Genomic DNA, 27,928 nt, shown 5'->3' on the forward strand with positions numbered 1-27,928 from the left:
TGCAAACTTACTAATTTATTTTTTTTTTAAACTCATTGAAGCAAAGTGCAACAATTCAGCTGAATCCCAGGCAGATATTTTCTAAGCAGAGACCATTTTGTGTCTCCTTTCAATGTTCTCTGTCCTCAACATCTTAAGCAATTTTTCAGCAATTTGCCAAGGTCTGAAGACAGATGAAGTCCCTGGATTTATGTACTGACTAACCTTATACTTCGACTCAATGTAAAACGATCTGTAATGTATTTGTGGCTAACAAGACTTAGTATATGCTTATACTGCAGAAATGACTGGGTCTTGATGTAGCATCTTACAGTAACACGGTTATAACATAGCTCTTTACAAAACCTTAACAATTTTCACTGTCTTCTCCACACAGACACTAGTAGCATGTCTTATTTTAAGCATCGCAACCACAACAAAGGCCAAAATTGCTGCTGAGAGTTCATTTTCCAGGCCCGCATTAATTAGTGGGCCTGTTTGAGCATGGCTACATGTAACCCTCTCACCAGCTGTTGAAACACCTGTACGACTGTGCACTTCTCCCTTAACTACTGCCAAGAGACTTTGGGAACAAGTGCATTGCATAGTAGTTGTGGATATCAAAACATAGTGTAACATAGGGGGGGCATGCAGAACATAGATTACTTGTGTAGCATCTGTACTGTAGAAACAAAATTCTTATCAAAGCCCTGGACAGGCAGGAGGACTTTTCCTGTTGGGATGTCGTAGACGGGATGTCACCTGTAGCCCTGCGTGGCACTTGGAGGTACAGAGGAATTGGCAGAGCCAGCACTGCCACCAAAGGGAGGGCAGCAGCACCATGGGGACCAGCTGACTCCAAACAGCTGCAAGACCTGGGCGTCCTTTTGGCACAAGGGCTGAGTGCTCCCAACCCACGAGTGCACCCCAAGGCACTCATTGCAGGCGTGTGGCCATGCCAGTAGAGGGACGCATCTCCGAAACAGCGGGAGCACTCGGGTGCGTGGGGATGCGTACACTGCAGGCGTGGAGGAGCTAATATCAGTGCTGGCACCGGGGGGACCCTGGAGCGTAGGTAAGGCTGCAGGGCAAACACTGCTCTCAGGCCAAACCCTACTCCTGTTGCGGTCCTTCTGAGTTCAGCGATGCCAGATGGAGGCCCAAGGGCATGGCGACTCCATGGCAAGGGCCTCACGGGTTCACAAGCATATACTGGAGAGGCTGATCAGGCAAACTGTTCCAAAAAAACCTTCTTGGGCAACCTAGGTTTACTGTCACGATAGTGCCGTCAGGGCACAACTCTGTCAAACCACATTTGCTATAGGGCAGCATTAGCTCTTCCTTTGCTTTTCCTTTGTGCGAAGGAGTCGGAGGATGCGTTCATTTTTCGTTAGTTCTGCTGGCAGCTCGTTGGCCTGGAACAAAAAATCTTGAGGTTAGCAAAAATGAGTGATTATTTCCCAAATATGGTTTTAAATCATCATGCTCTAAAGAAGATGGTGCTGGGTATAACCATGATGTGCTTATTTCAGCTTTGTCTCCACCGCTGTTGGAGATGTCTTAAAGTCATCTTTCCATGCAGCGTAGCTAACAAGACTTAGTATATGTTTATATGGCAGAAATAACGGGGTTTTGATGTGGCGTCTTACAATAACATGATTATAGCATAGCTCTTTACAAAACCTCACTTAAGTCTTCAAAATAATCCTAGCACGGGATTTGTGTGGTCATCTTTTTTTGTGCTGCCTGTCCAGGGTAAGTGGTATCCCTTGAGTTCCCATTGCTGCTGCCACAAAACTGGAAGAGAACATGGCTGATGATCCTTTGGGGAGATGAGGCAGATCTTTAAGTCCATAAAAATCCAAGGAAAAAAACTTTACTTGCTATGAAATAGTCAATACTATTGTGTAGGCTAGGTAGCAGAATAGCAGGGTTTGGTCTTCTGTATTTATTGAATACAATTTTAATAATAGAAATTATTTATAATGAAGTTACTTCTGAAAATCAATAATTCTGTTCTGCAAATGTACTGTTGTGCCAAATTGCATGCTTTTTCAAAAAAAAAAAAAAAATCTTTAGGAGAAGTTATAACCACAGACTTATGCTGTACACCCTCCTTCTGCAAATCACTACAAACAGCAGAAAAGTCTTGCACGTTGTTTGGATGACTGCATCAAAACAAAATGTGTATCAGCAAAAACTACTGTATGAGCGGCATTAACCCTGCTGCCATCAAGTGGATTGATGTCGGAATTACATGCACTGATTTTATATTAAATAACCAAAGCATTCAGAAGGCATATGCTGGATTACTCGTGTTGTAAGCTTTCATTCACATAATCATAAACCAGAAGTAAATACCAGTCCAACCATTCACAGCTTAACAAACCCAGCTAGATATCAAATGCTAGAAGTAAATAGTCCCTAAACACAGCTCAGAGGAAGACATTTTCATAGAAATGATCAAGCATTTAATGTTAAAACCCTTTCTAGATTTTTTTAATGCTTTTTTTTTTTTTTTCAGAAAAATTGCTGTCATAAAAGGAATATAAAATTACTTTAATAAACTAACAAATTTATAAGAAGATATTGGAAAAGTGCATGTAATTCTGTGGTATTTTTTCTACTAGCAATGTGCTAAATCCTAAGAAAATTCTACCAAAGGCACCCAGATATAGATTTCTCCTACTGTGGACATATCCTTCTTACACATCTGTGAAACGAGACATGAATATAACTTAGGACTTATCAAACCAAGTAACAGATTACTGTTTCTCTAAAATACAATTTAGCTAGCTCATGACTAGTTACAGATAACTATTTAACCTGTGGTGCTGGGTGAATGAGTGCATGGTCTGGTTATTCTTAGGCAGCACCCTTATAGATGCTTGTGTATAAAAACTGATGGACTGAACGGTGGTGCTGCAGGTGATCAAGGTGCAGTCATGATCTCACACAGAGACGTGGACAACCACCACCTACGTTGCATGCACAGGTGCTCTGAGGCTCAGAGCTGGTCCTAGCCCCGGGTGGCACACCAGGACGTACCTTATTCCTCAGGCACGGGTCTGCTCCTGCTTCCAGCAGCAGCGCCACCGTCCTCACATTGCCACTCAGAACAGCTGCGTGGAGGGCAGAAGTCCCATTCTGGAAAACGCCAGCGGAGATGTTTGGAATCAAAAAGGCAGCGAAACAAAGATGCTTGCAGAGAACAAACCCACAAGTGAGAAATAACATGGAAGAGGTTAGGTCGTGAAAGCCTGACTGTGATTTGGAGAGGGTGCTGGCAGGCTAGTGGACTACAAAGGAGGTGATGTTAAATGCTTTAATAAAAGTGAGAGTCAGGTTCACTTCACCACACTAATATCTTCTTTTTTAAATTGCCCTTGTCAATAGATTAGAGGTGAAAAGAACACAGCACTTGCTGCTGCCTGGTGAAATCAGCCATTCACAACTGGAACAGGAGTACGAGCAGTAATGGAAACCAGCTGTGCATTTTATCTCCTTTCTCTCATGATTAATATTCTCCCTGGTAGGCAGCTGAATGGTGATTTTTATCGTAGCTGACCTTTCGTTCGTGGCTGCAAGCTGACAGTTCAGGTAAGCGTGGAAGCTATTTCTTACTCTTAACTAACAATCAAGTTAATGCCACCTGCATTTTCAGGTTTATCAAAATTGCCAATTAGTTGCCTTCACAGAAGTCATCAAAGTGTATGATTTATGGGTGTGTGAAATTTGATCAGCTATTAAAATGCAGCTTCCAGATACCTGCTATTATTTTTGAGTCACTGGTTGAGTTCAGAGGAAAATAAAAACAAACAAAGAGCTGCTCACAACTGATCTCTCAGGGTTCTCGCTTGCTGACTAAAGGCAATAAAAGGGCAGGGTATAATGCTGACAACTGCACCACCACGAGCAATCTGTTTACTGTAGCAATAAAATCAGCTGACAAAAACCAAGAGAATTCCTCCCACAGCATGATGTCCTTCCTTATTCCAAAGATCAATTTCACAATATCTTCTGAAAAGATGTGTTTGTGTGTAGCACTAAAGGCTTAATAAAGTAATTTCATTTTTCTCTTGACTTTTTGGGCTGAATCTCTATCATCTTCCACTTGTAATGAATGTCAGGTCTTTTGTTAGACCCTTTGCCTTCTTGAGTTTCTGTCGACAAATCTATGTGTTATGCTACTAACCTTCAGCAGACCGAGGGTGGGAGAGAATTTAAGTAGCTCTTCTATCACATTGTTGTACCCTTTAATGGCAGCCTTCAGCAAAGCAGTTGTACCATCCTTTAAAAGAGAGAAGATCAGCTCGGTCACAACAAATGCTTTATCCACATTCCCCTAGGCTGGAGGGAAACACCAGCTGTCCCCCCCGCAAGGTCTCCTCTGCTCATCATCTTTGAGGAGGCACCTCCACTGATCAGGCTGCTAATTTTAGGGCATCTGAAGGATTTTTCCTCTGAAAACTTCAGGGTGAAATGAACCAGTAACACCATATATCATGTCTGTCTCTCTTTTATATGAACGCCTTCATTCTCTTCATTCTCTTATTCCAGGAGGTCCTTCCAGGGAGCCACCCCAGACACGCGGGCAGAAACAGAGCCCAAGCTTTACAACCTGGCAAACAGAACAAACTCTGGGGACACTGGGCCACCCCTCAGGCAGCCCTGTGGCCTCAAAACACGCCAGGAAGCGCAAAACTGCAGACAGAGCAGAGGCAGAGGTGGCACTCACATCCCGCGCGGCGTCGCGCTCAGCTCCCCGCAGCAGCATGACTCGCACCACTTCGCTGTGGCCCATCTGCGACGCGATCCACAGGGGCGCCGTCCCGTCCTTCAAATAAAAGAAGGGTGCTGAGAAATTTGGCTTTTATGTCGTGTACTCCCAATTTGACTGCCAAAATCTGCCTAGTGGAATGGATGAGCTTCAATTCCTCAATAAAATCCTGCGTCATGGACGGACAAATGCAGAGTCCCTTCCAGAAGTACGTGGGAGCTCACTGTATGAAATCAGAACATTTCTGGCTGTTGAGTAGAAGAACCCTTCGATGCTTTCTCTTGCATGGTTGACCTGAAATTGGCATTGCTGTTTGAACACTAAAAGCCCTCTGTGGCTTACCAGCTGTGCCTGAAACAAATAGGGAGGTTTAAAATATAAAGGTCAAAGGTATGCTGTGTAGTTCGAAATCTAGGTGGCTGGATGTGGCAGAAGGATCTCTGCATGGATGAACTCTGCAGTTGGGTGTCTGTACCTATTAAATGAGAGCTGTTTATAGAAGCTAATGAACAGCTTGAGATGATTAGCAACTTTCAATGTTAAATTACATTGTCCACTCCTAGGGAATCTGATAAAAATGTCCTGACTTACAGAGATGGTGAGTATCCCACAGATTTTATCTTCAAGAGCTCCACTAGAAAAAAAAAGAGGTCAATTTTCAAGGAATACAATGTAAACCAATCAAGTCTTAGGCTCTGAGGCAATCATGATTTCAGCAGAAAATAAAAAGCATCTTCAAAATAAGCTAAACATTCTGATGAATTTCTATCCCAAATGCAAAGGTGAGTTGAAACACTGGGAGTATTATTTCTGCAATTAGGATTTAGTTTTGTATTTTTCCTTCTTTTCCCCCTAAATGGCCAAATTTGCTTCTCAAGATTACAAGAGGACTCCAGCAGTTAGTTATGTGGCGCCAAATTAATTTGCATGGTCCTTTAATAAAAGACTTTGCCTGCATGGACTTTAACTTATAAGTGAGACCACAAGTAGCAGGGTGCCTGCTTCTGTCAGTTCCTCCCACCAGCCTCAGCAGCCATAAGACTTGGCAGGAAAAGAATGAGACAAAACCCCTGAAAGTACCTTAATGAGAAGTTTCAGAAGGAAACAGCTTTTTACTTTAAATAAAATATTTCCACCTTGATCAAAGAAGTAATCTCTCTCTTCCAACTGAAGGTTCATATGACTTGCTAAAGCTATTCAAAAACATTGTTGAACCATTCTCTGCTTTCTACGGGCTAGTGATTTAATCCACTGGAAGAAAAAATAAAGTTATTTCTCCCTTTGATATAGTATTCTAGTTTTCACCTTTTCTGGTTCTGAGGAAAAGCAAATGTACACACCCTGAGATCTTTAGTTTTTAAAATGGCAAAAAACAGGATCTTTGCTGACTCTGGTATCAGTTCTCTATAAATGATCTCATGGGTGCTAGTGGCTGACCTCATTCTAGTACATACCCTGTTAATACCACGGGTTTTCTTTATGATTCAAAAATAACAAAGGCTCTCTTGTACGGAGGGCATGTGATGTTAGCGTGATAGCAAAAACTGTCTGTCTCCAGCGTACAGTGTTTTCCCTATCAGTAAACGGACACTTGATATTTTTCCAATCTTCCCCCACCAGAGGGCTCTAGAAAATAGCAAGAGGGGCAACGAAAAAGCCTATAAAACTTGGAAAAGGGCATGCCACCTACACAATTTAATGGGCATGAGGAATGAATGATGTGCAAATCCACATTTCTGTTTACGTAAAAAATGCAAGTACAAGAACAACATGGGGAACATAGCAGCTTTCTTTCACTCACAGTGATGTTTATGACTCTTGTTTTCAGTCATGAAGTGAAAGAAGCAGAAGGCAATAATACGTGTGTTGGGTAATATCAGTGTTACCATTAACTGTCCTTAACAGTATTGCTGCTAGATATCATTGTTAGCATCTCAGTTATGGAGTAGAGACAAAAATACATTGTGAGAAAGAGTGAGCACCTTGGAGAATTTAGCTTAAAAAAAAGAAAGAAAGTTTAAGAAGTTGGTGGTGGGCTCACAGTGCCAGCTTCTATCTTTTATGCAAACAGCATCTAACGGGCAGGTTTATGTAAAAGCATATAATATTTACATGGTGTCGATGAGATTTCCGTTCATTTTGATGTTGGTGTATGGTGCGAAAGAGATATTATGTTGTACTGAGATGCCATGCAAAAATTCCCATATAAACAGATATTAAGACTCAGAGATGAGTCAGGAAGAAAATGAGAGCAGGGAAAGAAGCAGTTCAAAAAGTACTTTCCATTTCTCGTTCCTCCGACCACCCAGCAGACTGGAGACTGTTACTCTTGTAGAACAAACAATGTTAAATGCTCCATATGTTTAAAGCTGTGCTTATTATTTCCTTATGTGCCTGTAAATTCATAATAGATACAAACTATATCTCATTATGTCCAGCAGTCCCAAACATACCCTGGCAGAAATTTCTAATGCTCCTTCTCTTACTCATTAACTTAAGAGTTTGCTTTGCAGCTTTGAAACTCAGTGCTTGCTGGAGACTTAGAGTCTTAGAAAGGGCCAGATTACTGTAGGAGGTGAAATTACCCTTGTATTCCCCCTGAGGATTTTCAGGGACAGAGAGACCCTACTTGCAGGCTGCTCAGTGCCATCTCCTCCACCACTCTGCCTACCAGTCCATTTGCACCACTATACCAGTTGAATTATTTCTAAAAATAAGTAAGTCAAGCTTGCTGGACTGTAGTCTGCACTCTGTTTACTAGCTTGCATCTATGTGTGATTGCATATCACAGGTAAAGGAAAAACAAAACAAAACAAAGCAAAAATTAATTTTAATAACATTTTCAGTCTCCTTAGCCAGTCAAACTACAGCCTGCACACAGTATAAAATTCATTGGCAAATAACCTTGCTTTGTTTTTGAGTCAGAGAAGCGAAGAAACATGGCCTACACTGGGCTGCAGACATTGCTCCGAGCTCTGTCTAGACGAAAAGATGACAAAAGAATTCCAGCCCAGCTCCTTGGGGGCCCAGCACCAGAAAAAAGAAAAGAAGGTTAAAAATCAAGGGGAATGATGTTGCCAGGGAAGAAAGCTTCCCTCTTCAGCCTTGTGAGAGCTGAGCTGAATGGCCTGCACATAGGCATCTCCAAGGTATTGGAGAACCCCATGGGACTGGGAGATGGGGCACAAGGCAGAAGGGGAACTGGTACCCACTGGAGCAGCAGGAAGACACATACAGGGAAGATGCATGTGGTCAGACAGGTGAATTACACTCCTAAATTCACCAGACAGGGAGGAAAGCATGGGCACTTAGGAAGGAGAAGCATGAACCTTGCACTCTGCAGCTACAGGCAGCCCTGCATTCAATGTTATGTTGCTTGGAAAAGTTTGCTACAGCAGTAAGAGCAACATAGCTTGTAGGAGACATCTGGCTTCAAAAGTGCACCATCTAGGGCTGCATTCCTGGTAACCAACATGCCACCTTTGAACAAAGTGCAAATCTGTTAGTAAGAGATAGACTGAAGTCCATCCAACCATTTCTTTACTAATTAAACAGTAAAAATGCTCCGTTTGTTGAGGAAATGCTTTGGATTACAGTGGACCTGAATACAAATGCCACAGACCTATCCAGGCATAATCTTAGCAGGGATCCGAGGTACCCTGAGGCAAACTAAGCCCATACTGCTGGAGATGAGACAGAGCCAGGAGGGGCATTCACATGGAGTTGAGTCTTTGCCTCGACTGAGATTTGAACATGCATCACGAAACATGTTGTGTTGCATGAATGTGAAACTGGTTCAGCTAAATCAAAGGCTCCCCAGCTTTATTTTGACCTGCTCAAAAAGGCGTTAATGCAAACACTGATTTATCCTTCTTATCCAGCAGGAAAATGACTTTAGTTTTGGGAACATAAAATATTAGTGCAGTTTATTTACACTAGAGGAGCAGCAAGGAGACACAAACCTACAGATGCAGCAGAAGCCATATAGATTAACCTCTGCTGCCAAGCTATGATTTTTCAGGTTCTTTGGGGCAGATGAAAAGAAGTCCTAAAAATACCTGGCCAAGCTTGTCACAAGCCACGTTGTCCTCTGTTATTAGAGTCCTCACATTTATTTGCTCCTGCCTCCTGATTTTTTACTTGCTACAGTCAGCGATCACAGACACCTGGCAGACATACGTGACTGATTGCAAGCACAAGACCTTATCCCATCAATTTACAATGTGCAGTCAAGGCCCAGGACAGCTACCTTGCCTGCAGGGTTTCAGCAGACCATAGGGGAGGCTCTCCCAGAGCAGGCAAAGATTCCTGGGAATGTCTGTCTCTTATCAGACACCTCGAAGTGCCAGGAGCAAAGTTAGCTGGGCAACTCCCACACCTGGCTATTCAAAGAAGCGTCTAAAGGTGCTGTGTAAGCACTGATTTTAGAATCAAGACACAGGTAAACAATTAAAGATCCATATTTTTGGAAACTAAGAGAGTTTTTATATGTCTCTGTGAACCAGGTATGCTTATGTATCCCTTAGTTTAAGACCTAACCTATATGCACCCATACCTAACAACAGCATACAGTAATGCAAGGTGGAGCTAGCCCTTCGCCTTCTATAGCAGGGATCTCTGAACCAGCCCCACATCGAATTCATTCGTAACATTTAATGATCAAACAGCAGCCCCACTGCCTACAGAGGAGCTAATTTCATGCTCACAGTTGCCACTGGTCTCGTGTGTTTACAGGATCAGACCCACCAGAGGGAGCAACTGGAAACATAGATAGCAAAGCTCTGCACACGTACCAAGTTCTTACAGAGGTGAAGGTTAATACTCACGCCTGAATTTCAGAGTACACAGGGAGGATACAAAATAAAACTGAAAGTGAAAGGTTTTTTTCAAAGATTAGCTTCAATACTGAACCCACATTTCTGGTGATTTCAGTACACTGAATTTCTCTCACTAGTGTTCCCAGATTTTCCAAAGCTTTTCCAAGGATTTTCAAAAGAACGCAAGGACATGATGGGCTATGCGTGCTCACAAGTAGCTTGGTGCAGCAGAAACAGCTCAGTAGTTGCAAGAGGTAGTGCAAGGCCCTCATATCAACATTAAATACAGCTTGAAGGTTGTATTTTGATTTAGTCTGGTCCCGTGGCCCAAACGTGCCCAACCTGCACATGGTTCAAAACATTCCCAAGGATCAGCCTTCTGATCTCCTTTAGGATGTGAAGCACAATTGGTGCACGCCTAAAATGGAGCTTCCAGTTTCACTTCTTACAGAAATTACCTAGGTTGTGTGCAAGCAGAAACAACTGGGGCACTTCCTTCAGATCCACACTATCACTCTGAACTAGCACACAAATGCAGTCACGGCCACAATTTACCTTTTGGTGAAGCACCTCCATGGGAAGCTGATGTCCAGAGAAAATTCCAGTGTTAACTTTCAATAACTATGAGATTTAGTAATTAGATCCCAGCTCTGCCCTGAAGTGTTGAGCTTACCTGTCGTGGCTGGTTAACCTTTGCTCCTGAAGAAAGGAGCAATCGGATGACATCCAGGTAGCCTCCTTGCGCTGCCAAGAAAATTGCAGAAGCTCCATCCTAAGAACAAATATATCCAGCTTATACTGTTTTGAAATTATACTGTACTTTTCACGCAAAAACAAAGCAAACTGAATCATCTTCTCCTTCCTAAGCCATTATGCAGTGTAACAGCATATATATACAGCTGAGCTCAAGGAGTAATGACTGAAATCACAAACTATGGCAATGTTTTCATTCAGCACACAGAAGTACTGGCTTCCCTCATGTATCAAACAGCATTAAGTCCTGGGTCTGGCATGCTAAGAGTCTAGATCACCAAAGCATTGGTCTACATAACTGGAAATCCATTCCTATTTAGGCAAATACATCTATTCACGTTTGTTAAGTTCATGCAGAGGTGCTCTGCCACAGTAATGCACATGGTGAAAACATGTTCAAATACTTTGCAGAACTGGAGACTGGCACTGAAGCCTGCCCTTTAGACTGAAGGAGTGAGTACTGTGCCATACTGCTACGCTATGCCAGCAACTAGACCACTGCTCGGGCACATATTGCAGAAGAGATTGGCTCTGTTATAAAAGTGGGTAAATGTCCATGCAGGACAGAGTACCTCATAGCCCTGTCAGAAGCCATCATTTCTCTAAGAAAAGTTTGTGAAGAAAATGAACTAATCCGGGATTTATTTTTTTTTCAGCATGACTTTCACGTGGAGATGTTCTCAACATTAGAAAATTCATAACACTTGGAGTCACATAAGCTTTCTCCATAGGAAAAAAATAAAAACTCGTATCTCATTGATTTTGTTTTTTTCAGTGAAAAATTTTCAAACCACATTAAAAGCCATCCAACCAACTAGAAGTGGAAAGACATACTGCTTAGGCCCTCCTTCTGCAAAACTCAGCACAGGCCTGAAACCTGTGCTGAATAGCATGCCCAGGGACTGAATCTAAAATGTTTGACCTTGATTGCATGGCAAATGCCCTTCCTGGTAAAGAAGAGAGGTATCTGCTGGCATTGCAGGTGAATATCCATCCCCAGGCCCTCTGAGGGTCTGTTTCCTCTGGCTGTTGTGCAAGTGCATGAAATAGGGTGATGGCATTGGGCATTTTGCAGCTTCCTCCAGAGACACATACAGTAGGAACACTTCCATTTAGAAAGCAGACAGGGTTGTGTAACATTAAAGAGCTCTTTAATACAGCACCAATCAAGATGGAGAGCCTGGCTTGCCTGTCATACAACCATTATTATTTTAAAGCAATTATTTAGGATTTGTACTTGATTTGGTGCTATAACAAGAAAGCTGTTTAGAGGCTATAAAATATTTCTGCAACTAGCACTGTTTAGTTGACATATTCTCTTGTGTTCTCCTCTACCCCTCACGTGATTCAGCTTAAAATTAAAACATCTATCTTGATGGTTTGGGGAGGACTGCCCAAGTGCATGCATGAACTCCCTCTCCTTTGGCTGCCTGCAAGTGAAACTGCCAGCCTGATACCATTGTGTAAAAGCCACTTGGCAATGTCCCAAAAAAAAAAAAAAAAAAAAAAAAAGAGTTAGGCTAATGCTTGTTTTTAAGATGTTGTGTTCTTACTTTATTAAGCAGCTTTTTCTGACTGGTTTTGCCTCATGACTTTGAGCAATAAAAATACATCTCTAAATCTGAATGTAAATACTGCTCGTTTCAAGCAGAGACAACAAGGAAGTCATTTTACTGCCTTTATTTCTAGGTAAGTGTCTCCAGGTGCAAAAGCACTGCTATTTTTAAACCAGGTGGAAAACCCTGGGATTAGCAAACAGAGGATGACAAACATTATGAATGTTATGAATTATTCTAACCCTTAAATAAGCAAGGACAGCAGTGACTGTGGAGCAACCTTCTGCACAAATGTGGGGTGGGAGCAGCGCAGAGGTGGGGTCTCTCTGTGTGACCAGTGCATGAAGACTGGTGGGAGCTGAGAGTGCTCAGTGCTGACCAACAGCATCCTACAAACCCCATAGAAAAGGCTGAAAAAAACCAAACATATATCCACGGGGAACAAATTCCACTTTGTCAGACTTGTCTTATGCCCTCAGGTAGGTAAGAGTGGTGGGAAGTGGAGAGAAAGCTTGCCACTCATTTTTGTTGAATGCTGAAAAGCCCAGCCTATTTGTGCCTCTGCTGAAGTAAATTAAATCCAGTACTTCATTGGCTCAGTCCAGCTTTCTGAAAAGTCAACTAAACAATGTCAGTTTGGTCATTTTAACCACTCTTTGCCCAAAGAACTGACAAACTAGAGACACACAAATACCAAATAGCATCATTTTAACTGATATTAAATATATATATATTAAAGATAACATAACTTCTACTACATTTCTTGGCGGAAAACTGATAAACTGATTCTTGAATGCCTCAGTGGCTTTAAGGTTATTCAGTTCTCCGCCTGCAATGCAAATCTGATGTGGTAAAACATGACATGAGCTTTTGTTCAATGGTAAGGGACAGCACAATGATGGTGCTGGTTTGGAACAAAGCCTTCTTACAGACAAGGAACCAAAACATAGCTAACCCATCTTTTCTGGCTTTGTACTGCTTCTCCCAAAACTGTGAAAAGCAGACAGTTAACAAAAATCACAGTGTAGAGAAGCAGAGTACTACAAAACCACAACATTTGGCAAATGCTTCTCTGTGCTGGAGCCAGAGTACCCACTGCTGTCCAACAAACAGCACATTTGTTCCACCACCAGTGTTGTCAATATTATCCGTGTCGAATAACTCACGTAAAGCTGATCATGAATGTTGGCACCGTGCTTCAACAGAGTTTCCACTACCTTTGCGTGCCCGTACTGACAAGCAGCTAGAAGAGCAGTACCTCCATCCTGTGAAAAAGCAAAGAAAGGGTACAGCAGTGCGGGAGTGAAGATGCTAGACTGAATGGCACCATAAAACATAAGCAAATCTTAAGGCTTTTCAGAATTTGGCTCACAACAATCCTGGAGTGACTAGCTACTGAATCCTTCATAATTTTAGTGCCAAGCCATGGCCCTTAAATCTTTGGCTCCATCACTATAAACGTTTTTCTCCTGAGGCTTTTTTCGTGAGTGACGGGAACAAAGAAAATTCTGCTTTTAGTTCCTCATTTTCTACCTTCCCACTAGAGACTTTATTTGCTTCACAACACCAAGCTGTTCTGCATCTCTTCTTTTACTTTTACTGACAAATCCTCTGCCCCTGACAAACTCCTCTCATTGTAGGACAGCACAAACTTCCCCTGCTCTAAAGCCTACCGATCATCTGCTCTTCTTTGACCAGAACCTCACGTTCTGTCATGTTCTGCCTTTCACCTTTTAGTTTTGGCCTTAAGAAGTGTAGGGAAGATGCATCTAAAAGCATTCTAGCTAAATGTGGAAGCGTGCTTCAGACCAAACCCATGACCCAGTGAAAGCCCCATTAACTCTGCTGAAGAAGTGATCCCTGGCAGTTATAGTTACTGTGCATCACCACTAAAGGGAGACCTAGGCACATGCATCATGTCTGGCTTGTAGAGCTGCTCCCATAGGAGCTATCTGAGATGGGAAATACCTCAGGATCGCTGGCTGACAATTCCAAGCCAGCGGAAACAATGGAAATAGCAAATGCGGGACTTGCCACATCATGTTCATTGCACTGTACCCCACTTAAAAACTGACATAATTTCTGACACTGGTATGGAGAGGAGGTTCTCATCTTCTGCCCTGGATGGCACCATGCCATGATGCAAGGATGACGCATGCCCTACGTCATGGATCCCTGAGGGTTTCTGTCTCCTTCCCCACCTTCTCCCTGCCTCAAGCTCCTCCTCCACAAAGCAAGCTATCTGAAGTTTTCATATAAATGATTTCTAGAAGCTGTGGGCAAAAGGTAGTATTTTTCCTCAGTCTTGTTTTCTGAAACAGCTCAAAAGTTTTGTCTGAATTTTTTCCACATGGATAGATAGCCAGCAAGACAAATTACAGCCCAAATGGATGAATTAATCTGTTATAACGGGAAGTGACAATCAAACTTTTTAATCTGTAGTGCTATTTCATGCCTATAACAATCCCACGGAAACTCAAGCCCTGACATGGCTGAAGTAATCCACAGGGACTGCCTGTAACTGCGCTCAAAAACTATTCACCCTCCTGCCCTGCCACATTAAAATGCAAGAAAGGCTTGAGTGTCAGCAAAGTCACCAATGTGAAACTGTTAGGTGACCATCTAAGAATTGTTAATTCTGGACTATGTAAGTAAACACGGTGTGCAACCTGGTCAGTGGAGTTAAGTTACTCTGTAGTAATGAGTCACTAGACTTTCCTGTAAAAAAAAAAATATCCTAATTTAATTGAAACTGCTGGAACGGAACACAAAAGCAACCACAATGGTTTCTGGATTAAAATAAACAAACCAACAAAACACTTCTACAAACTTAAAACACAATGGGAAAAGCTAGTATCTTCATGAAACCTATTTCCTGTCTCCCATCAGCTGAAAGCCAGTTTTACATGGGCGCTGAGTTAACAGATTGAAGGCCTACAAACAAATAAAAAGAGAGACATTTTTAAAGACTTTCCCTGAAGGAAATGAGGAGAGAAAGGTCAATGAGTTAAGAAAAGAAACTGTGGTATCAAGACTGTAAGTCCTCCTCAGAGAAGCAGGGAAGGATGAGCTATAGGAAGCTTAAAAATACTGAGGTTCCCCATCTGGAAGGTAAGTGGTCATGTTCAGCTGCATATGAGAACAGTTTGTTTATTGCTTTTTGGCTTTTCATTTTCTACAATCCTTGTATTCCCAAAAGACTATGTTATTTTAAGAAGATTGTTTGGTTATTAACATAATTTCTGGAGGCCACAAAATGAGAGGACAAATCAAAGACAGGTCTGCACGGCTAACCACAGTCAAGTGCTTGGAACAGGACTGTGCTATTCCACTGTGGAGATGTCACAGCCTGAGGTTTAAGAAGGAGGACACTTTAAGCAGGATATGTCTAAGTGTCTCAATGTGGGGATCCTGACCTAGTAGTTGGTTGAATTCAGTGAACAGTTTTAGATACATTTTGGGAAAGAATAACACATTTCCAAAACATAACATTTAGATCTTTCAGACTAGAGTGACCAAGGGATCTAGACCACCCTGATCTAGTTCCATTTGCCCACATCAAATCAAATATTTCCAGGGCCAGAAAAAATCAAATAACAACTCCTTGGCCCAAGGATTTGGTCCTTGATCAGGAAGGCATGTGGGCTCTAAGACCTGCTCTACTGTCTCCTATAAAGTCAAACACATTCCACAGAAGAGACTGAGACTTGTGTGCATGCTCTGGATGTGAGTACCACTATGATAAATAGGGATTGGTCTTGCTTTAGGATAAAGAACTCGGGGACAGGAATCCTTTCCATAGAAAACACCTTATGGCAAGACAACACTCAGTTAAATCAAGGAATTGGCACTGTTGGACAAAACACTGCAAAGGTCCACATTTTTTTAGGAGGAGAAAAAAAAATCAGCCCCCCAACTCCTCTCAAACTTACATCTTGCTTTCACTTTCTTCCCTTTTTTCCAGCACAAGAGCCTTTTCTCCAGCAAGCTCTAGCTGAAGATCCCACTGTTTTACAGACTATAAGGTAGACGGAAGGATGAAAACAAGAAATAAATGACAGTCTTAAAATCTCCTTCAGACATGTGATTCTTTTTTTTTTTTTTTTTCTTTTTTTTTTTTTTTTTCTTTTTTTTTGGCTTCAGCTGAAACAAGTAAAATGCTGAAGCAGCACCTTTGGTACTGGCAAACCTCTCGGAAACTCTGAGCCAGGCAGGGACATGTGAGGAGCCACAGAGACACTTGTAGGGCAATAACCGCTCTGCAGCGGGACGGAAACGGGCAATGGAGCTGAGAGAAGGCACTCAGGCTTGGGTTTATTTCCTGCTCATATCCTGTTTTCATGACACAGCTTAGCTTCCACTAATCCTTTACTGCAAACCCTTCCAGCACACTGGAAACTCATACAGGAGCCAGTCCTCTCAGCTACCTCTGTAATTCTTCCTTTGAAACCCTTTTTTCTTATCCATATATTCTCTCCTCCCTGTCAGCAGCATGTACAGTAGCTGCCAATCTCCCACGTAAGCACTGGGAACAGCAGCACCCGATGAGACCACGCTCTCTGGTGTACACCTCTCTATTTGCCTGTCCCTTCCTTCACCTCTGTCATCACTGCCTGCAAGCACCTTAGAATTACATGATGTTTTTCTTACTTTCTCTGAAATATGTTACAAGGGAGGGGAATCGATCTTCTGCAATTACTGCCCACTGGAAAATAGCCTCCAACATACTGTTCAACCTGCAGTATTGCTCAGAAAGCATGCCTCCATGGAAATCCTTACAAGAACCCAGATGCAAGCTTATAACGTGTCTCAGGTAAAGAAAAGAAAACATTTTATTTTCTGATACATACTTCTAGGGATGTTTGCTTAGCCTGTCATAGTGAATATCAACTCAGATGATACAAGGCATACCAAGAATTGTTTTATTAAGATCGTTCTCCAGCACTCTTGCATATGAGTGACAAATGCAGTAATTAAAATTTACAGAGGAGTAAATTACAAAGAAGACACTGGACTTTGCATTGCCTTGCTTAAAAGTGTCTGTTTCCTAGGTTTCATTAAAACTGTTTTCATATTTAAATTAAACATCTTCATGTATAATAGAAAGTTCATTGTAAATTGATGAGTTTTGCAATGCCCTTTAAAAACAGACAGGATCAGCCTCATCTTTTCTTGTGCTGCTCCCAGCTGAGTGCCTTAATCAGAAAATGCCTTATCTCTGACCTGAAAAGGCATATTTTGTCAGCTACTTTGTTCCTGGGGTTTGGGGGAAGGGATGGAAGAGCCTGTTATCTTAGCTGCCCTTTAACAGAAAGAAGAGTTGATTTAATAATTTCAAGCTATGGAAATCACATTATTAAATCAGAAAATTGAACCAGTACCAAAACAAATCAGAAGGCCAATGGGAGATACATCCAGTAAAGCCCAAGCCTGTATTTGTCCAAAGGTGGAAGATATCAGGAGGGACTGAATGCGGAGAGATTTTCTTTTCATTTGGATCTTTACACCTTTTTATCTGCCCTAGTGACTCCTTAATTTATTTTGCATGCTTCAGAAATGATCAGATGTTGTCATGCTCCTTCAGCATGCTTTTGTGGCCTGTCTATAGGTCAGATGACTCAAAAAATAGTGTAATTTCACCCACCCAATTGTATACAAATGAATGTGAGAGAATATTTTTCTGAATCTTGCTACCCTCATCCTAAAATAAAAGACTCATAAGCAACTCTATTTTAACGTGCAGCTTCTCCCAATAACTCTGTTTCACATAAGATTATCCAGAATCCAGCCTAACATCCAGCTGTTGTATTTAACATTGCAACCTCCTATGGTGCTAAGTTCCACAGCTGCACTCCATGCTGTGGTTAAACAGCCACAATTTCATTCATGTTTTTTAATTTACTGATGGATGCTTCTGCTGTGGTCAGAGCATTGCTTACCACAAGCATAGCTCCCCGAGGTACCAGAATCGATCCACATTCTACTGTACGGGCATGCATGAACTCTGTGACCACAGAACCCTGGGATTTTTAATCGGTAATAACTGCCACAGTCCCTAGAGTGTAAAGAGTTGAGTCCCAGTGATGTTCCATCAATTCCTGTAGTATTTAAAGCCTGTGTTTTCAGGGATTTTGAACAGCAAGTATGGGTTGAGGGACCTATTCCAATCACTGACTACAATATCTTGAAAAATTGGTTACCGTTGGATAAAGAACTATTTTTCTTCTTCAAACTGAAGCCATTATATTCTTCTGTCTCCTAAGGTGGTATGCAGACACTTCCCAACATGGATCTAATTCCAGCCTGCACAAGTGGAGTACGTATATGCATAAAATGGGATTGTACCTGAGGTGTACAAAGAGACCCTTTGTTCTTGTATTGGAGAATGGCTTAAGAGGAAAGTCTGATTTCACTATCAATGGACTGATCTTTGGCCAAATCAGGCCATTAAGTCCAGGTAGTAAAGCTAGTGCCAAGTTAATGTTTTCATAATATGTTGTAGTACTCATATTATTCAGAAAACATTGCAGTGAGGAAATCATTTTGCCATATTCCTGCTGCCACCTCATGTTTCATGTGAAGAGGAAACAACAGTCCTGACCGGCAGAATGTATCAGCATATAAAGACAGACAAAGCATCATACCTTATTCTTAAACTCAGTGGAGGCACCAAATTCAAAGAGAAACTTCACCACGTCGTTGTGGCCTTGCTGTGCAGCAAAGAACAGAGCAGTTGCACCTGACTGTAGGGGAAAAAATGATTAAATAAAACCCAAACACATAACATGCTTGATCAAAGTATACATTTCATTTCAAATTCAAGCTTACTAAGCACAATCATTTCAATATCAACTGAAAATACATGATGATTTTTGAGGGCTAAAGAGGATGCAAGGTATCTTAGCTAAGAGGTCAGTTTTCTTCTCATCGCTCTGAGAAATGTGGCCTGCATCAAACATTGGAATAAAAATCAAGCTTCACTAGTGGCTTCTGTACAATTTCTAATATAGACCTCTTAGGATTCATTTACTTCTCTTCAGTCTTCAGACAGGGAAAGAAAGCCTAGATGGAGAACAGAGCAGTCTTACTCAAGAGAGGAATATCCAATTTGTAGCCATCCCCTCTACCACCTACTTCTACAACCTAAGACAAACAGGAGCATAGGTTGGATTTGGATAAGGGTGTGGAAAGACCACAGAGGGGTTATTCAGCACAGCAGAGCTCCACTTTGCTTGACTCTCCACTGGCCAAATGTGACTGCTGTTGGTATGTCACCCTTGTGTTTTGCATGAGTAGCTTCCCATTCATCTAAGCAGCCTTCAAGCAACTATTGCCAGTCATGCAGCTCATATTTTCTATTAACCTCACTGAAGAAATGAAAGCCCTTATTTTATATCAGTTGTATAACATATAACTGTATTAGTTGTATAAAGCTTGCAACAACACATGGCCCCTCAAGACCATTTTAGAGCCCCTCTCACAGACAAACCTCTGGGTGTTCCCTTTCCCTGAGGTTCCCAGCAATTTCAAGGTTCAAGAGCACTAGTTTGAGTAGGTAGATTTACTTTCAGATTAGTATCCTTTGTTGCTAGGGCTTAAATTTCATTAATTTTGCTCCCTCTCTGCAGCAGAGTGATTTTGGAGTGTTCCCGTGTTTCTCTTTTTATTGGCTTGCTGAACCAATGTGTCCAGCGAGAAACTCAAGAAAAGGTCCATAAAACTGTTCTCAACTTTTCCTTTTGTTGCTGCTTTTCAAGCAATGTTTGTCTAAGGGAAGCTACATGTTCAAATACATGCCCCTCTGAAAGATACTGACATTCATGGTTAATGCAAGTTTAGGCCAGTTAGTGCAAAGACACTTATATCATCAGGCATGACATTCACTGACTCAGTGACTTGAAGACATCAGCATGAGATTCGTGCTCTAGTTCCAGGTAACCAAGGAAAATAAGAAACATTTGCTTGGGTTATTAAAGTGATGGAAATACTGCTGTCCTGCTCTTCCTGCCATCATCCCATGTCACTACATGTCCTCATCAAACTGCTGTTCTTTTGGGGCCAGTCCCACTCCGTTGCAGAGCAATTATAACCAGCACACAGACCAGAATGGCTTTAGATACTCCTTACCACTACCTGAGCAGTGTATGAGGGGATGGCACTTCTACAGAGCTAGGTGCTGACATTTTCCTTCCCGCAATCAAGCAAGTAATGGTGTGAGAGATGCCTTGAATGCAAAGTAGACATGCAGGAAAGAGTGATTAAGTTGTGTGATTTTTCGAGATGAGTTGTCTCGGACTGAAAGGCAGAAACTCTTGGGTATACTGAGTCAAAACAACATCCACCCTATGTTAATGACCAAATTCTGCAAGTCAAAAGTAAAGGACTTCTCCTTATCACATCACGTTTATCCCATCCAGAAAGCTGTAAATTACCATACCAATAAATAAAATGGCAGATGCTTAAGTGGAGTAACCTGAGGGTTACACCTCAGATATAAGCACCCCACCCTTGTGTGCTGGAAATGTTTGATGAATTATTTATAAAGGTACCTCTGGCATCTGATTTTGTATTACAAGTTTCAGACATCCAACTCCTTGATGACCTTAGGAGAACCCTGTTTATACATGCACAGCACAGCACAAATAAGCAGTTGGCAAAACGCAACAGGCAACACTCTTATTATTTCCAATAAACCAACAGTCACTTCATCAATCCCTGTCTGAATGCAGAACTTCTCCTACCTCTCTCTGCAGGTTGATATCTGCTCCTTGCAACACCAATTCCCGTACGCAATCTATGTGGCCATGGTAAGATGCGACCATCAGAGCTGTTGTGCCAAGCTGGGAATAAAGAGAAACAGATCAGTTCCTTCAACAGACACCTTCAGCATTGAATCAGGCTGTCTGCAAAAGACAATGCCCCTTCTGAAAAGATGAAGAGTGTTTATGCTTGTTGACCACAGAACATGTTTGCTCTTTTTCTTTTCCTTGTCCTGAATGGGGGACCAATCTTCCCCTGAACAGATTCTAAGACAATTTAAAACTTGCTATCATGAATACTTTGAAGATGAGTAATTATCAGGTATTAAAGCAAATACATTACAGACTTGCCTGCAAAGCTAAGCCTGACCATTCAACAACTATGTATGCAGTGATTTTGCATTACTGTCCTGAAAAAAGTGTAACAAAAACATCAACAATATTTTTGGTTTACGCATAGCTTTTTATCAGAGAATCTCAAAGATATCTGCATCCTTTCCAGAAGAATAACCTTGGACACAGGAGGAAAGTGACTTATCTGAGTCACTTCATTTTGAGTCATAGCCAGGAGTAAGGTCCCAGTGTTTTGAATACTAATTCCCTAGCTGAATGACTAGGACAAGCTCTGTCTGTGACTCCTCACTTTGTATCAGGCAACTTTCCATAACAGAACTATTTGTTCAGGTTCCCTCAGTACCCCAGTAGGGCCACTGGTCCACTGAACCAAGACTTAGGTTATATGTGTGGCAACATGCAAAGTCCACATACATGAGGACAAAATTAATCTTTCTAAAACATTCACACATACCAATTCAGTCTAAAGAAGAAATGTATGAATTTGCAAAAAATGGAGCATGCAGTCTTAATTATATGAAAATATTTTAGTCTAGAAAATGTGTATACCTAACAGAATTAATATCAGGATATTTTAAAGCGCATTATAAAAATTCTTGATCAAGCTTTGTCTTATTTTGAGAAAAAATGAGCAGTAGTGGACCTTCTTTCTTTTCATCTATCTCTATCCTTTTTACTTCATGCCCCCATCTATGCATCTTTTCTTCTCTGTCTGAATGACAGTCATAGGATCAACTCCAGACTTACTGCATGGCGAGTACTTGCCTATAGGTCAAAGATGAAACGAAGATGAAAAAAATAGTGTAAAGACAATGGGCTTAGGAAATGTCCTGCACTTTGAAGGCATTCATAGTGAGAGAAGCACATTAATTGCTAGAAGTGGCATTAATCCCATATGACACAGGCACAACTGCCTGTAAGTCAGTTCCAACATCAACCAATGGAAATCTGGGGACGTCTCAACCTCAGTTTTCCCTGGCTTTTCGCAGTAGCTTTGTACAATCCAGTAATGGTACATATGTTATAGGCAGAATAACAAGACATACACCTTATCTGTATTTTCAACCTATTCTTAACCTCAAAACTAGTTTGAGACTACAACTACAGTAAAAATAAAAATAAAAAATTGCTTGGAATCTGTTGGTCACTTATTTGGGCTCCTTTTTGCCTGGAAATCTTGCTGTGCCTTCATGTTGGTGCCAGTGCAGGAGACACTGGGGTGGGGAGAGCTGGAAGTTAGGAGGCCAGCACCACAGTTGCATGTAGCACACTGCAGTGCCCCCTCACAGCAGGAATGGCTGCACATCAAATACAAACTTTTACATTGCCTAAGTAGAAACTGTGGTCCAGGGTTATTTTTAAAAAAACTAATTATGAGGAGCCATGTTAGCTGACAGAATCATAGCTACTGGGCTTGGCTGAGTTGATTCTTCACTGTGATCTACTACCACAATGACATTTCCTTGCAGAGAGAAGCCCGAGGTGCTAGGATCTGTGTTTTTAATGTCAGCGCCACAAATAACTATGTAAGACACATTTTTGAGGGCTGGCAAATTCCTAACCCCTTGCCACTGATATAAATCATCATGCTATTTTATCTTGAGTTTCAAACTTGCTTCCTGACAAGGGAAGGTTTTAAATCATGTTCAGGTGTCATGAGACTCTCAAACGTCTCCAGTCAGATCCCTGCTGCACCCTCTGCAGTGGGCTTCGGAAAGCGATGTAAAATCAGCGCTAAGGGAATACGTGCATCGTGTGCATACACTGTCTTTGCAGTCCACATCTACTCGCCCGCTGTTCAGCAGCAGCTGGAGGAGAGCCAGGTTTCCTTTTCTTGCAGCCCAAAATGCAGCATTGGCGAGCGGTGTTTCTTTCTGGTGAAAAAAAAAAAAAAAAAGAAAAAAAGAAAAAGAAAAAGAAAAAAAAAAAAGAAAAAAAAGAAAAAAACTTTGGAAGATGTATTGGACAAATATACATGTGAAAATTGTGCATTCATGCCAGGCATTTTTCACTTTAGGGAAGCTAATCTGATTTATTTGCGCAATTACAGGGATCAGTCTCCCTGTGCTACCTCATGCTGTTTCAGGTCTTCCCCGTGTCCATAGCAGCATGACTTTTAGCTTGCTTTATATTAAGAGCTGACAATGCTGTTCCAGATCCCCAGGGAAACATCACAAAAAACAATGTTTTATCTGGTACCTGCATGGTCTGCTCCTGTGGTGGGGCTGAGCCCAGTTACAGAGACTGATTCATCCTGCTGCCATGTCCTGCTGCAGGACATCCTCCTGCATTTCAGGCTAGCTCTCTGCCACTTCTGTCTTTTCCATACAAAGCCCTGATACTTTAAAAGCATTGCTCACAAATCTCCAATATTATTTGGTTTGTCCCCTTCCTGGAATTAACACCCTGTAGCTGTTGGTGCATGACTTATTTTCTGGGTGATACTAGAAAAAGTAAGCTAAAATTCTGCCATCTACAGCTTTATGAATTCATTTACTATATAAACAAGGCAATAGGTAAGGCAAAAATGAGAAACTCTGAAATCTAGACTTCACAGACCACTACTACTCACATTGGTAGCTTTCTCAGTCCTACAAACAATGGCACAAAGCAACTTCTCTGTAGGAGCAAAATATCACTGCCTCAGAATAGGGGGACAGAAAAAAAAAAAGCTGATGGGTAAGCAATGTGGCAGCAGAAGTGCTGAGGTGAAACAAAGCTATGGTGGCAATGGTATATATACCATACAGCAGGCTTCTATCTGGTTTTGAATAAGGCTGAATATCACTAACAGTTCAGTAAAGCATCACATCAATGATGCTATCTCAGACCAAAACAGTGCCAACAACTCAGGGACCTTACTCTCCAGTGAATCCTGCCTTCAAATAACCCAAAGAGAGTGCAGAACGGATATAAAAGTCAATCGTTCTGCTTCAGAATATTTGATGCATACTTTCCCATGTCTAAATGTCAGTGCACAAGTGTAATGTGATAGAGAACTACAATTAAATAGTTTTATGGCTGACACTTAAAATATATCCATAGATCAGAGTTGAAATTGCTTCCTTCAGTGACATGCGTATAATAAACCTCCCAGAAACCAGCAGGCACAAGATTACTTCTCTGTGAATTTATTCCATATCCATCACACTGAGAATTTTTAATTGGTTGCATTTTTAATATTCATAGGTGTTAGCAGGTCATAAAATTGGCAACTGTTTGAGAGAAGTTTCAGCCATTCAATAAATTCTAGGAATGTTCCCATAAATTGTTAGTAATATTTCTTGTACCAGCACATACTGGGGCAGGAGACTGAAAAAGAAAATTGCAAGAAACACAATAGGCTTAATTTTGTTTTTCATTTTACAGCTGACAAACTGCTTTACCTCTGGTGAATCTGCTGATCATGTCATTTAAAACAGAGCTAGCACTTTATACCCTCTTTGCTGGTGACTAGCGAGGAAGCATGGTTATTCCATCTTTACCCTTGCAACCACTCAAATTGTATGTAATAGCAGGCAGGTGACCTAAACACACAGTGGTCCATGTTGTCCTTTTTGCTCTAGTTTAACAGGCAGATATTTATTTGTAGAGATCATAGTTAGGGATATTGTCTTGATTATCATGATATTCTGTAATTCCTACAGTAGTTCTCCAACAAAGTTGTCCTCACACTTTGGATCAGATTCAGGGAAGAATTCTCAAATGCATCAAGGACACAAAATTAGGTTTTTCCCAGTGGTGTTTCTAACCCAATTTGTAATCACTATCAGTACTTGTAATTCCCCTCATGACCCCACAGTGCTGGGGACTCCTTCCATAACAGTTGTGTACAACGCATGTTTAGTCTGTCAGCTATGTATTGATTAGACAGAAAAAGCAAACACAAATCTGAGCTGTTTTATATGCCAAGATGAATAGAATTTGCAAAACCATTCAAGCAATTTGGACACTCTACAGGGACAACCTCAAGAAGAACCAATTTGTGTAGCAATTTGTCTTCTACCTTCAATCCAAGGATTTATATCTGTGTGCTCTTCATTTTCAGGTGATACCAACAAAACTGACATCACTAGGAAACACAATATGATATATTAGCTTGGAATTATTAATCTGATTAACTGAATATTTTTTAGCAATGAACTGGTTTTAAACCAAAGGACACGACATACTCCTTGACTGCTGTTGCTTAGTTATGAATTCAGATACTTCTTAGGGAGAGGCAATGTTGAATTTCAGGAGATTATTTGGATAAAGTTTTGATGCAATTCTTATTATAAAGCTAGTCTGCTCCTAAAAACTTCTTAAAATAAACAAATGATTCTCAGCATGGACAGTCAGGGAACAGAACATAATAAACGTTTGGAAAAAGTGATGCCATTTTTCACCAAAGCATTAGCTAATATTTCATTATGTCATTTTCTCCAGCACCAACAATTTTCAGGATACAATTTCCTTTATTTCATCAAGGTCTCTAAAGCATTACTGCAAAATTTGGCTGTGTTATTCATTTCAATTGTTCGTATGCCTTTTGGAGAGCTCAGAGGTGAAATGCTTGCCTTTTATTGATGCTGTGTTGACATCAAGCAAAAATGCTTATTGAAAAATGGCTTAGAGGAAAATATATCTTATAAATTTATCAAGACCATTTCTATACAGGAATGCAGTAAAATGTGAGAAAGTAACTGTATGTGTCATCTAAGTAAGGCTGAGGAGAAAAGTATCATCTAAATGCTGTGACCACCAGCTCCCGCTCCCTGCCTTGCCTTTCACTTGCTGTTTGCAAAGAAGAGGCAGGTCACAGTAGGGTGACAGCTGAGGAGGATGAGTCTAGCTCTTAAACAGTGATCTTGAAGATGGAAGAAAAGAAAGAGAGAAAGAAAAGGGAGAAGGAGAACACTAGTCCAGAGTTGACAGGTGGTTCCTTGTACTGTCAAAATACAAGAACATTTCCTTTCCTTATTCAGTTTCCAAACCAGTCCTGATGCAAAGGAGGAGTCAAGAGAAAAGTTTTAAAACTGAAATCAGAATCAAGCATGATATAACAGGAAATATTAGTGGGACTCAGAAGGAAAGACAGAGGTCTTCATTAGATAGTAATACGTCTTACACAGAAGACCTTGAGTAAAGAGACAGGTAATTGAAGATACAGACGTAAGTTAAGGTAGGCAAAAGCACAGAGAATGTGGTAGAAGAAGAGAAGATGTTCACCTGTACAGACAATGAGAGTGAACAAGAAATGCTAGCTTGTGGGTAAGAAGGATAATAAGATGGAAAATATGAATAGGCAGTAGCAAATGGAGGGTGGTTGGAGTCCAAAGTAAGTACACTGCCTTCTGAGAGAAAGGGAAAATGCCAAGGAACAAGACACAGAGAAGAGAGAGAAAGCAGAGGCCTGCAGCTCGCCAGGGGGAGAGAGAGCAGGCATTGAGCTACCTTGGGCAGGAGGGGACAGAAAGTGAGAAATGGCACAACAAGGGAGCAGGTAGGGACAGAGCAGAAACAAAGATCTGAAGGACAAGGTTAAAACAACAAAAACAAAACAAAAAAACCAAACACACAGATGCCAAAAAGGAAGAAGGTGGCAAGAACATGGGGCTGGCACCTTAGTTGCTGACAAAAAAAAAAAAAAAAAAAAAAGAGGAGAAAGACCGTGAGCAAATTAAGGTGGGTGCTGATGAGAAACAAAGGTGGGAGCAACTCACGGAGAAAGAGTGGAGTGACAGGAGAGACTGAAGAGGTATGGGGCCAAGGAAGGACAAAAAATGGGATGCATGCTGAGATTTCACCACTCAAGTGCCCTGCTCCCTGACAAATGAGAGCTTTGGCTTCAGGTGGGAGCCACCTGCAGTGTTGAGCAGTCCTGCCATCGAAATAACACCGGGCAAGTGCAGCACCAGCACTGCTGGGGGAGACTGAGGGAGAGGGAAGGACAGTGAACAACCCTTCATATAAAGCAATGCAACACGAGCAATGTGGCAGAGGACTGGCACAGAGCTGGTGATCAATAAGTGAAGAGCAAGCACAGCATCCAGGAAGTCCATAAACTGAGGAGATGTACATCTAGCCTAGATATAATCTGTCATCATCAGCAAATTGCTGTTTGCTTCCCTCTTTGCCAATTGATCTTATTAATCCTGTCCTCTGATTAAAAAAAAAAAACAAAAAAAAAAACAAAAAAAAAAACTTATTTTAGGTGATGTTTTGACTGACTGTTCTGGGGTGGGTTTGGATGACAGAAGCACAGTGGCAGGAATCACAGAAAAGGGAGTGAACCGGCCGAGCTTCAGTGGCCACCACAGCCTGAGCCGGGGAGCAGGGATAAAAGCTGCTTCCTAACTATTACACAACCAGCGCCAGCAGAGAGGACCGGAAAAGTCGAGGGGAGGCTCCCGGCTGCATCAAAACCTGCAGAGCACAGACCCTAAAGCCAGCGGAGGGCCGTGATTTATGCACCACCGAGCAGCCGTCCTTAGGGGGACCCCAGCTGCAGCTCCACAGCCTGCCTCCAAAGCACCCCTGGGGCACCCCACAGCCCGGGAAGGGCGCTTCTATTTCTTTCTCCCCCCCTCCAAACCGCCCCTCCCACAGTTTTTTTTTTTTTTCCCTAAAAATATAAATAAATTAATAAATAAATGAAGCTCTAATTCTAAGAAGACGGTGAAACGTTTCGCCGGCTGCCGGCAGGGAAAGTTATTTTTTTTTTAAAAAAAAAAAAAAAAGAAAGAAAAAAAGAAAAAAAAAAAGGAAACGGGAGGGCTAAATGATCCTATCCCTTGTGTACACCCCCCCCCCCCGGCTCACCTTGAAGGACATCCTGAGCATCCCCTGCTCCGCGCCTCTCCGCGCAGCTCCGCGGGGCCGGGGCGGGGCGCAGCGCCTCCCTCCCTCTCTCCCTCCCTCTCTCTCTCCCTCCCTCCCTCCCTTCCT

At 41.7% G+C, this 27,928-nt stretch overlaps 1 protein-coding gene across 3 annotated transcripts; it reads right to left on the bottom strand.

Annotated features, from left to right (window-relative positions):
- Positions 1–28: 28 nt before the first annotated feature.
- ANKRD29 (ankyrin repeat domain 29) lies at positions 29–27,865 on the bottom strand. 3 transcript variants are annotated; one of them, XM_032180879.1, is made up of 11 exons: positions 27,803–27,865; positions 22,762–22,872; positions 20,627–20,725; positions 18,530–18,628; positions 13,052–13,150; positions 10,250–10,348; positions 10,132–10,158; positions 4,718–4,816; positions 4,175–4,270; positions 3,028–3,126; positions 29–1,394 (listed from the first exon to the last, which is right to left on the bottom strand). In XM_032180879.1, exons 1-11 carry the CDS (start codon positions 27,821–27,823, stop codon positions 1,311–1,313), a joined length of 933 nt encoding a protein of 310 aa, XP_032036770.1. In that variant the 5' UTR covers positions 27,824–27,865; the 3' UTR covers positions 29–1,310. The 3 variants fall into 3 exon arrangements, with proteins under 3 accessions (XP_032036770.1, XP_032036771.1, XP_032036772.1); XM_032180880.1 differs by lacking the exon at positions 10,132–10,158; XM_032180881.1 differs by lacking the exons at positions 4,718–4,816; positions 10,132–10,158.
- Between the last annotated feature and the right edge of the window lie 63 nt (positions 27,866–27,928).

Source organism: Aythya fuligula, chromosome 2 (assembly GCF_009819795.1).
Source record: "Aythya fuligula isolate bAytFul2 chromosome 2, bAytFul2.pri, whole genome shotgun sequence".
Taxonomy (NCBI): domain Eukaryota; kingdom Metazoa; phylum Chordata; class Aves; order Anseriformes; family Anatidae; genus Aythya; species Aythya fuligula.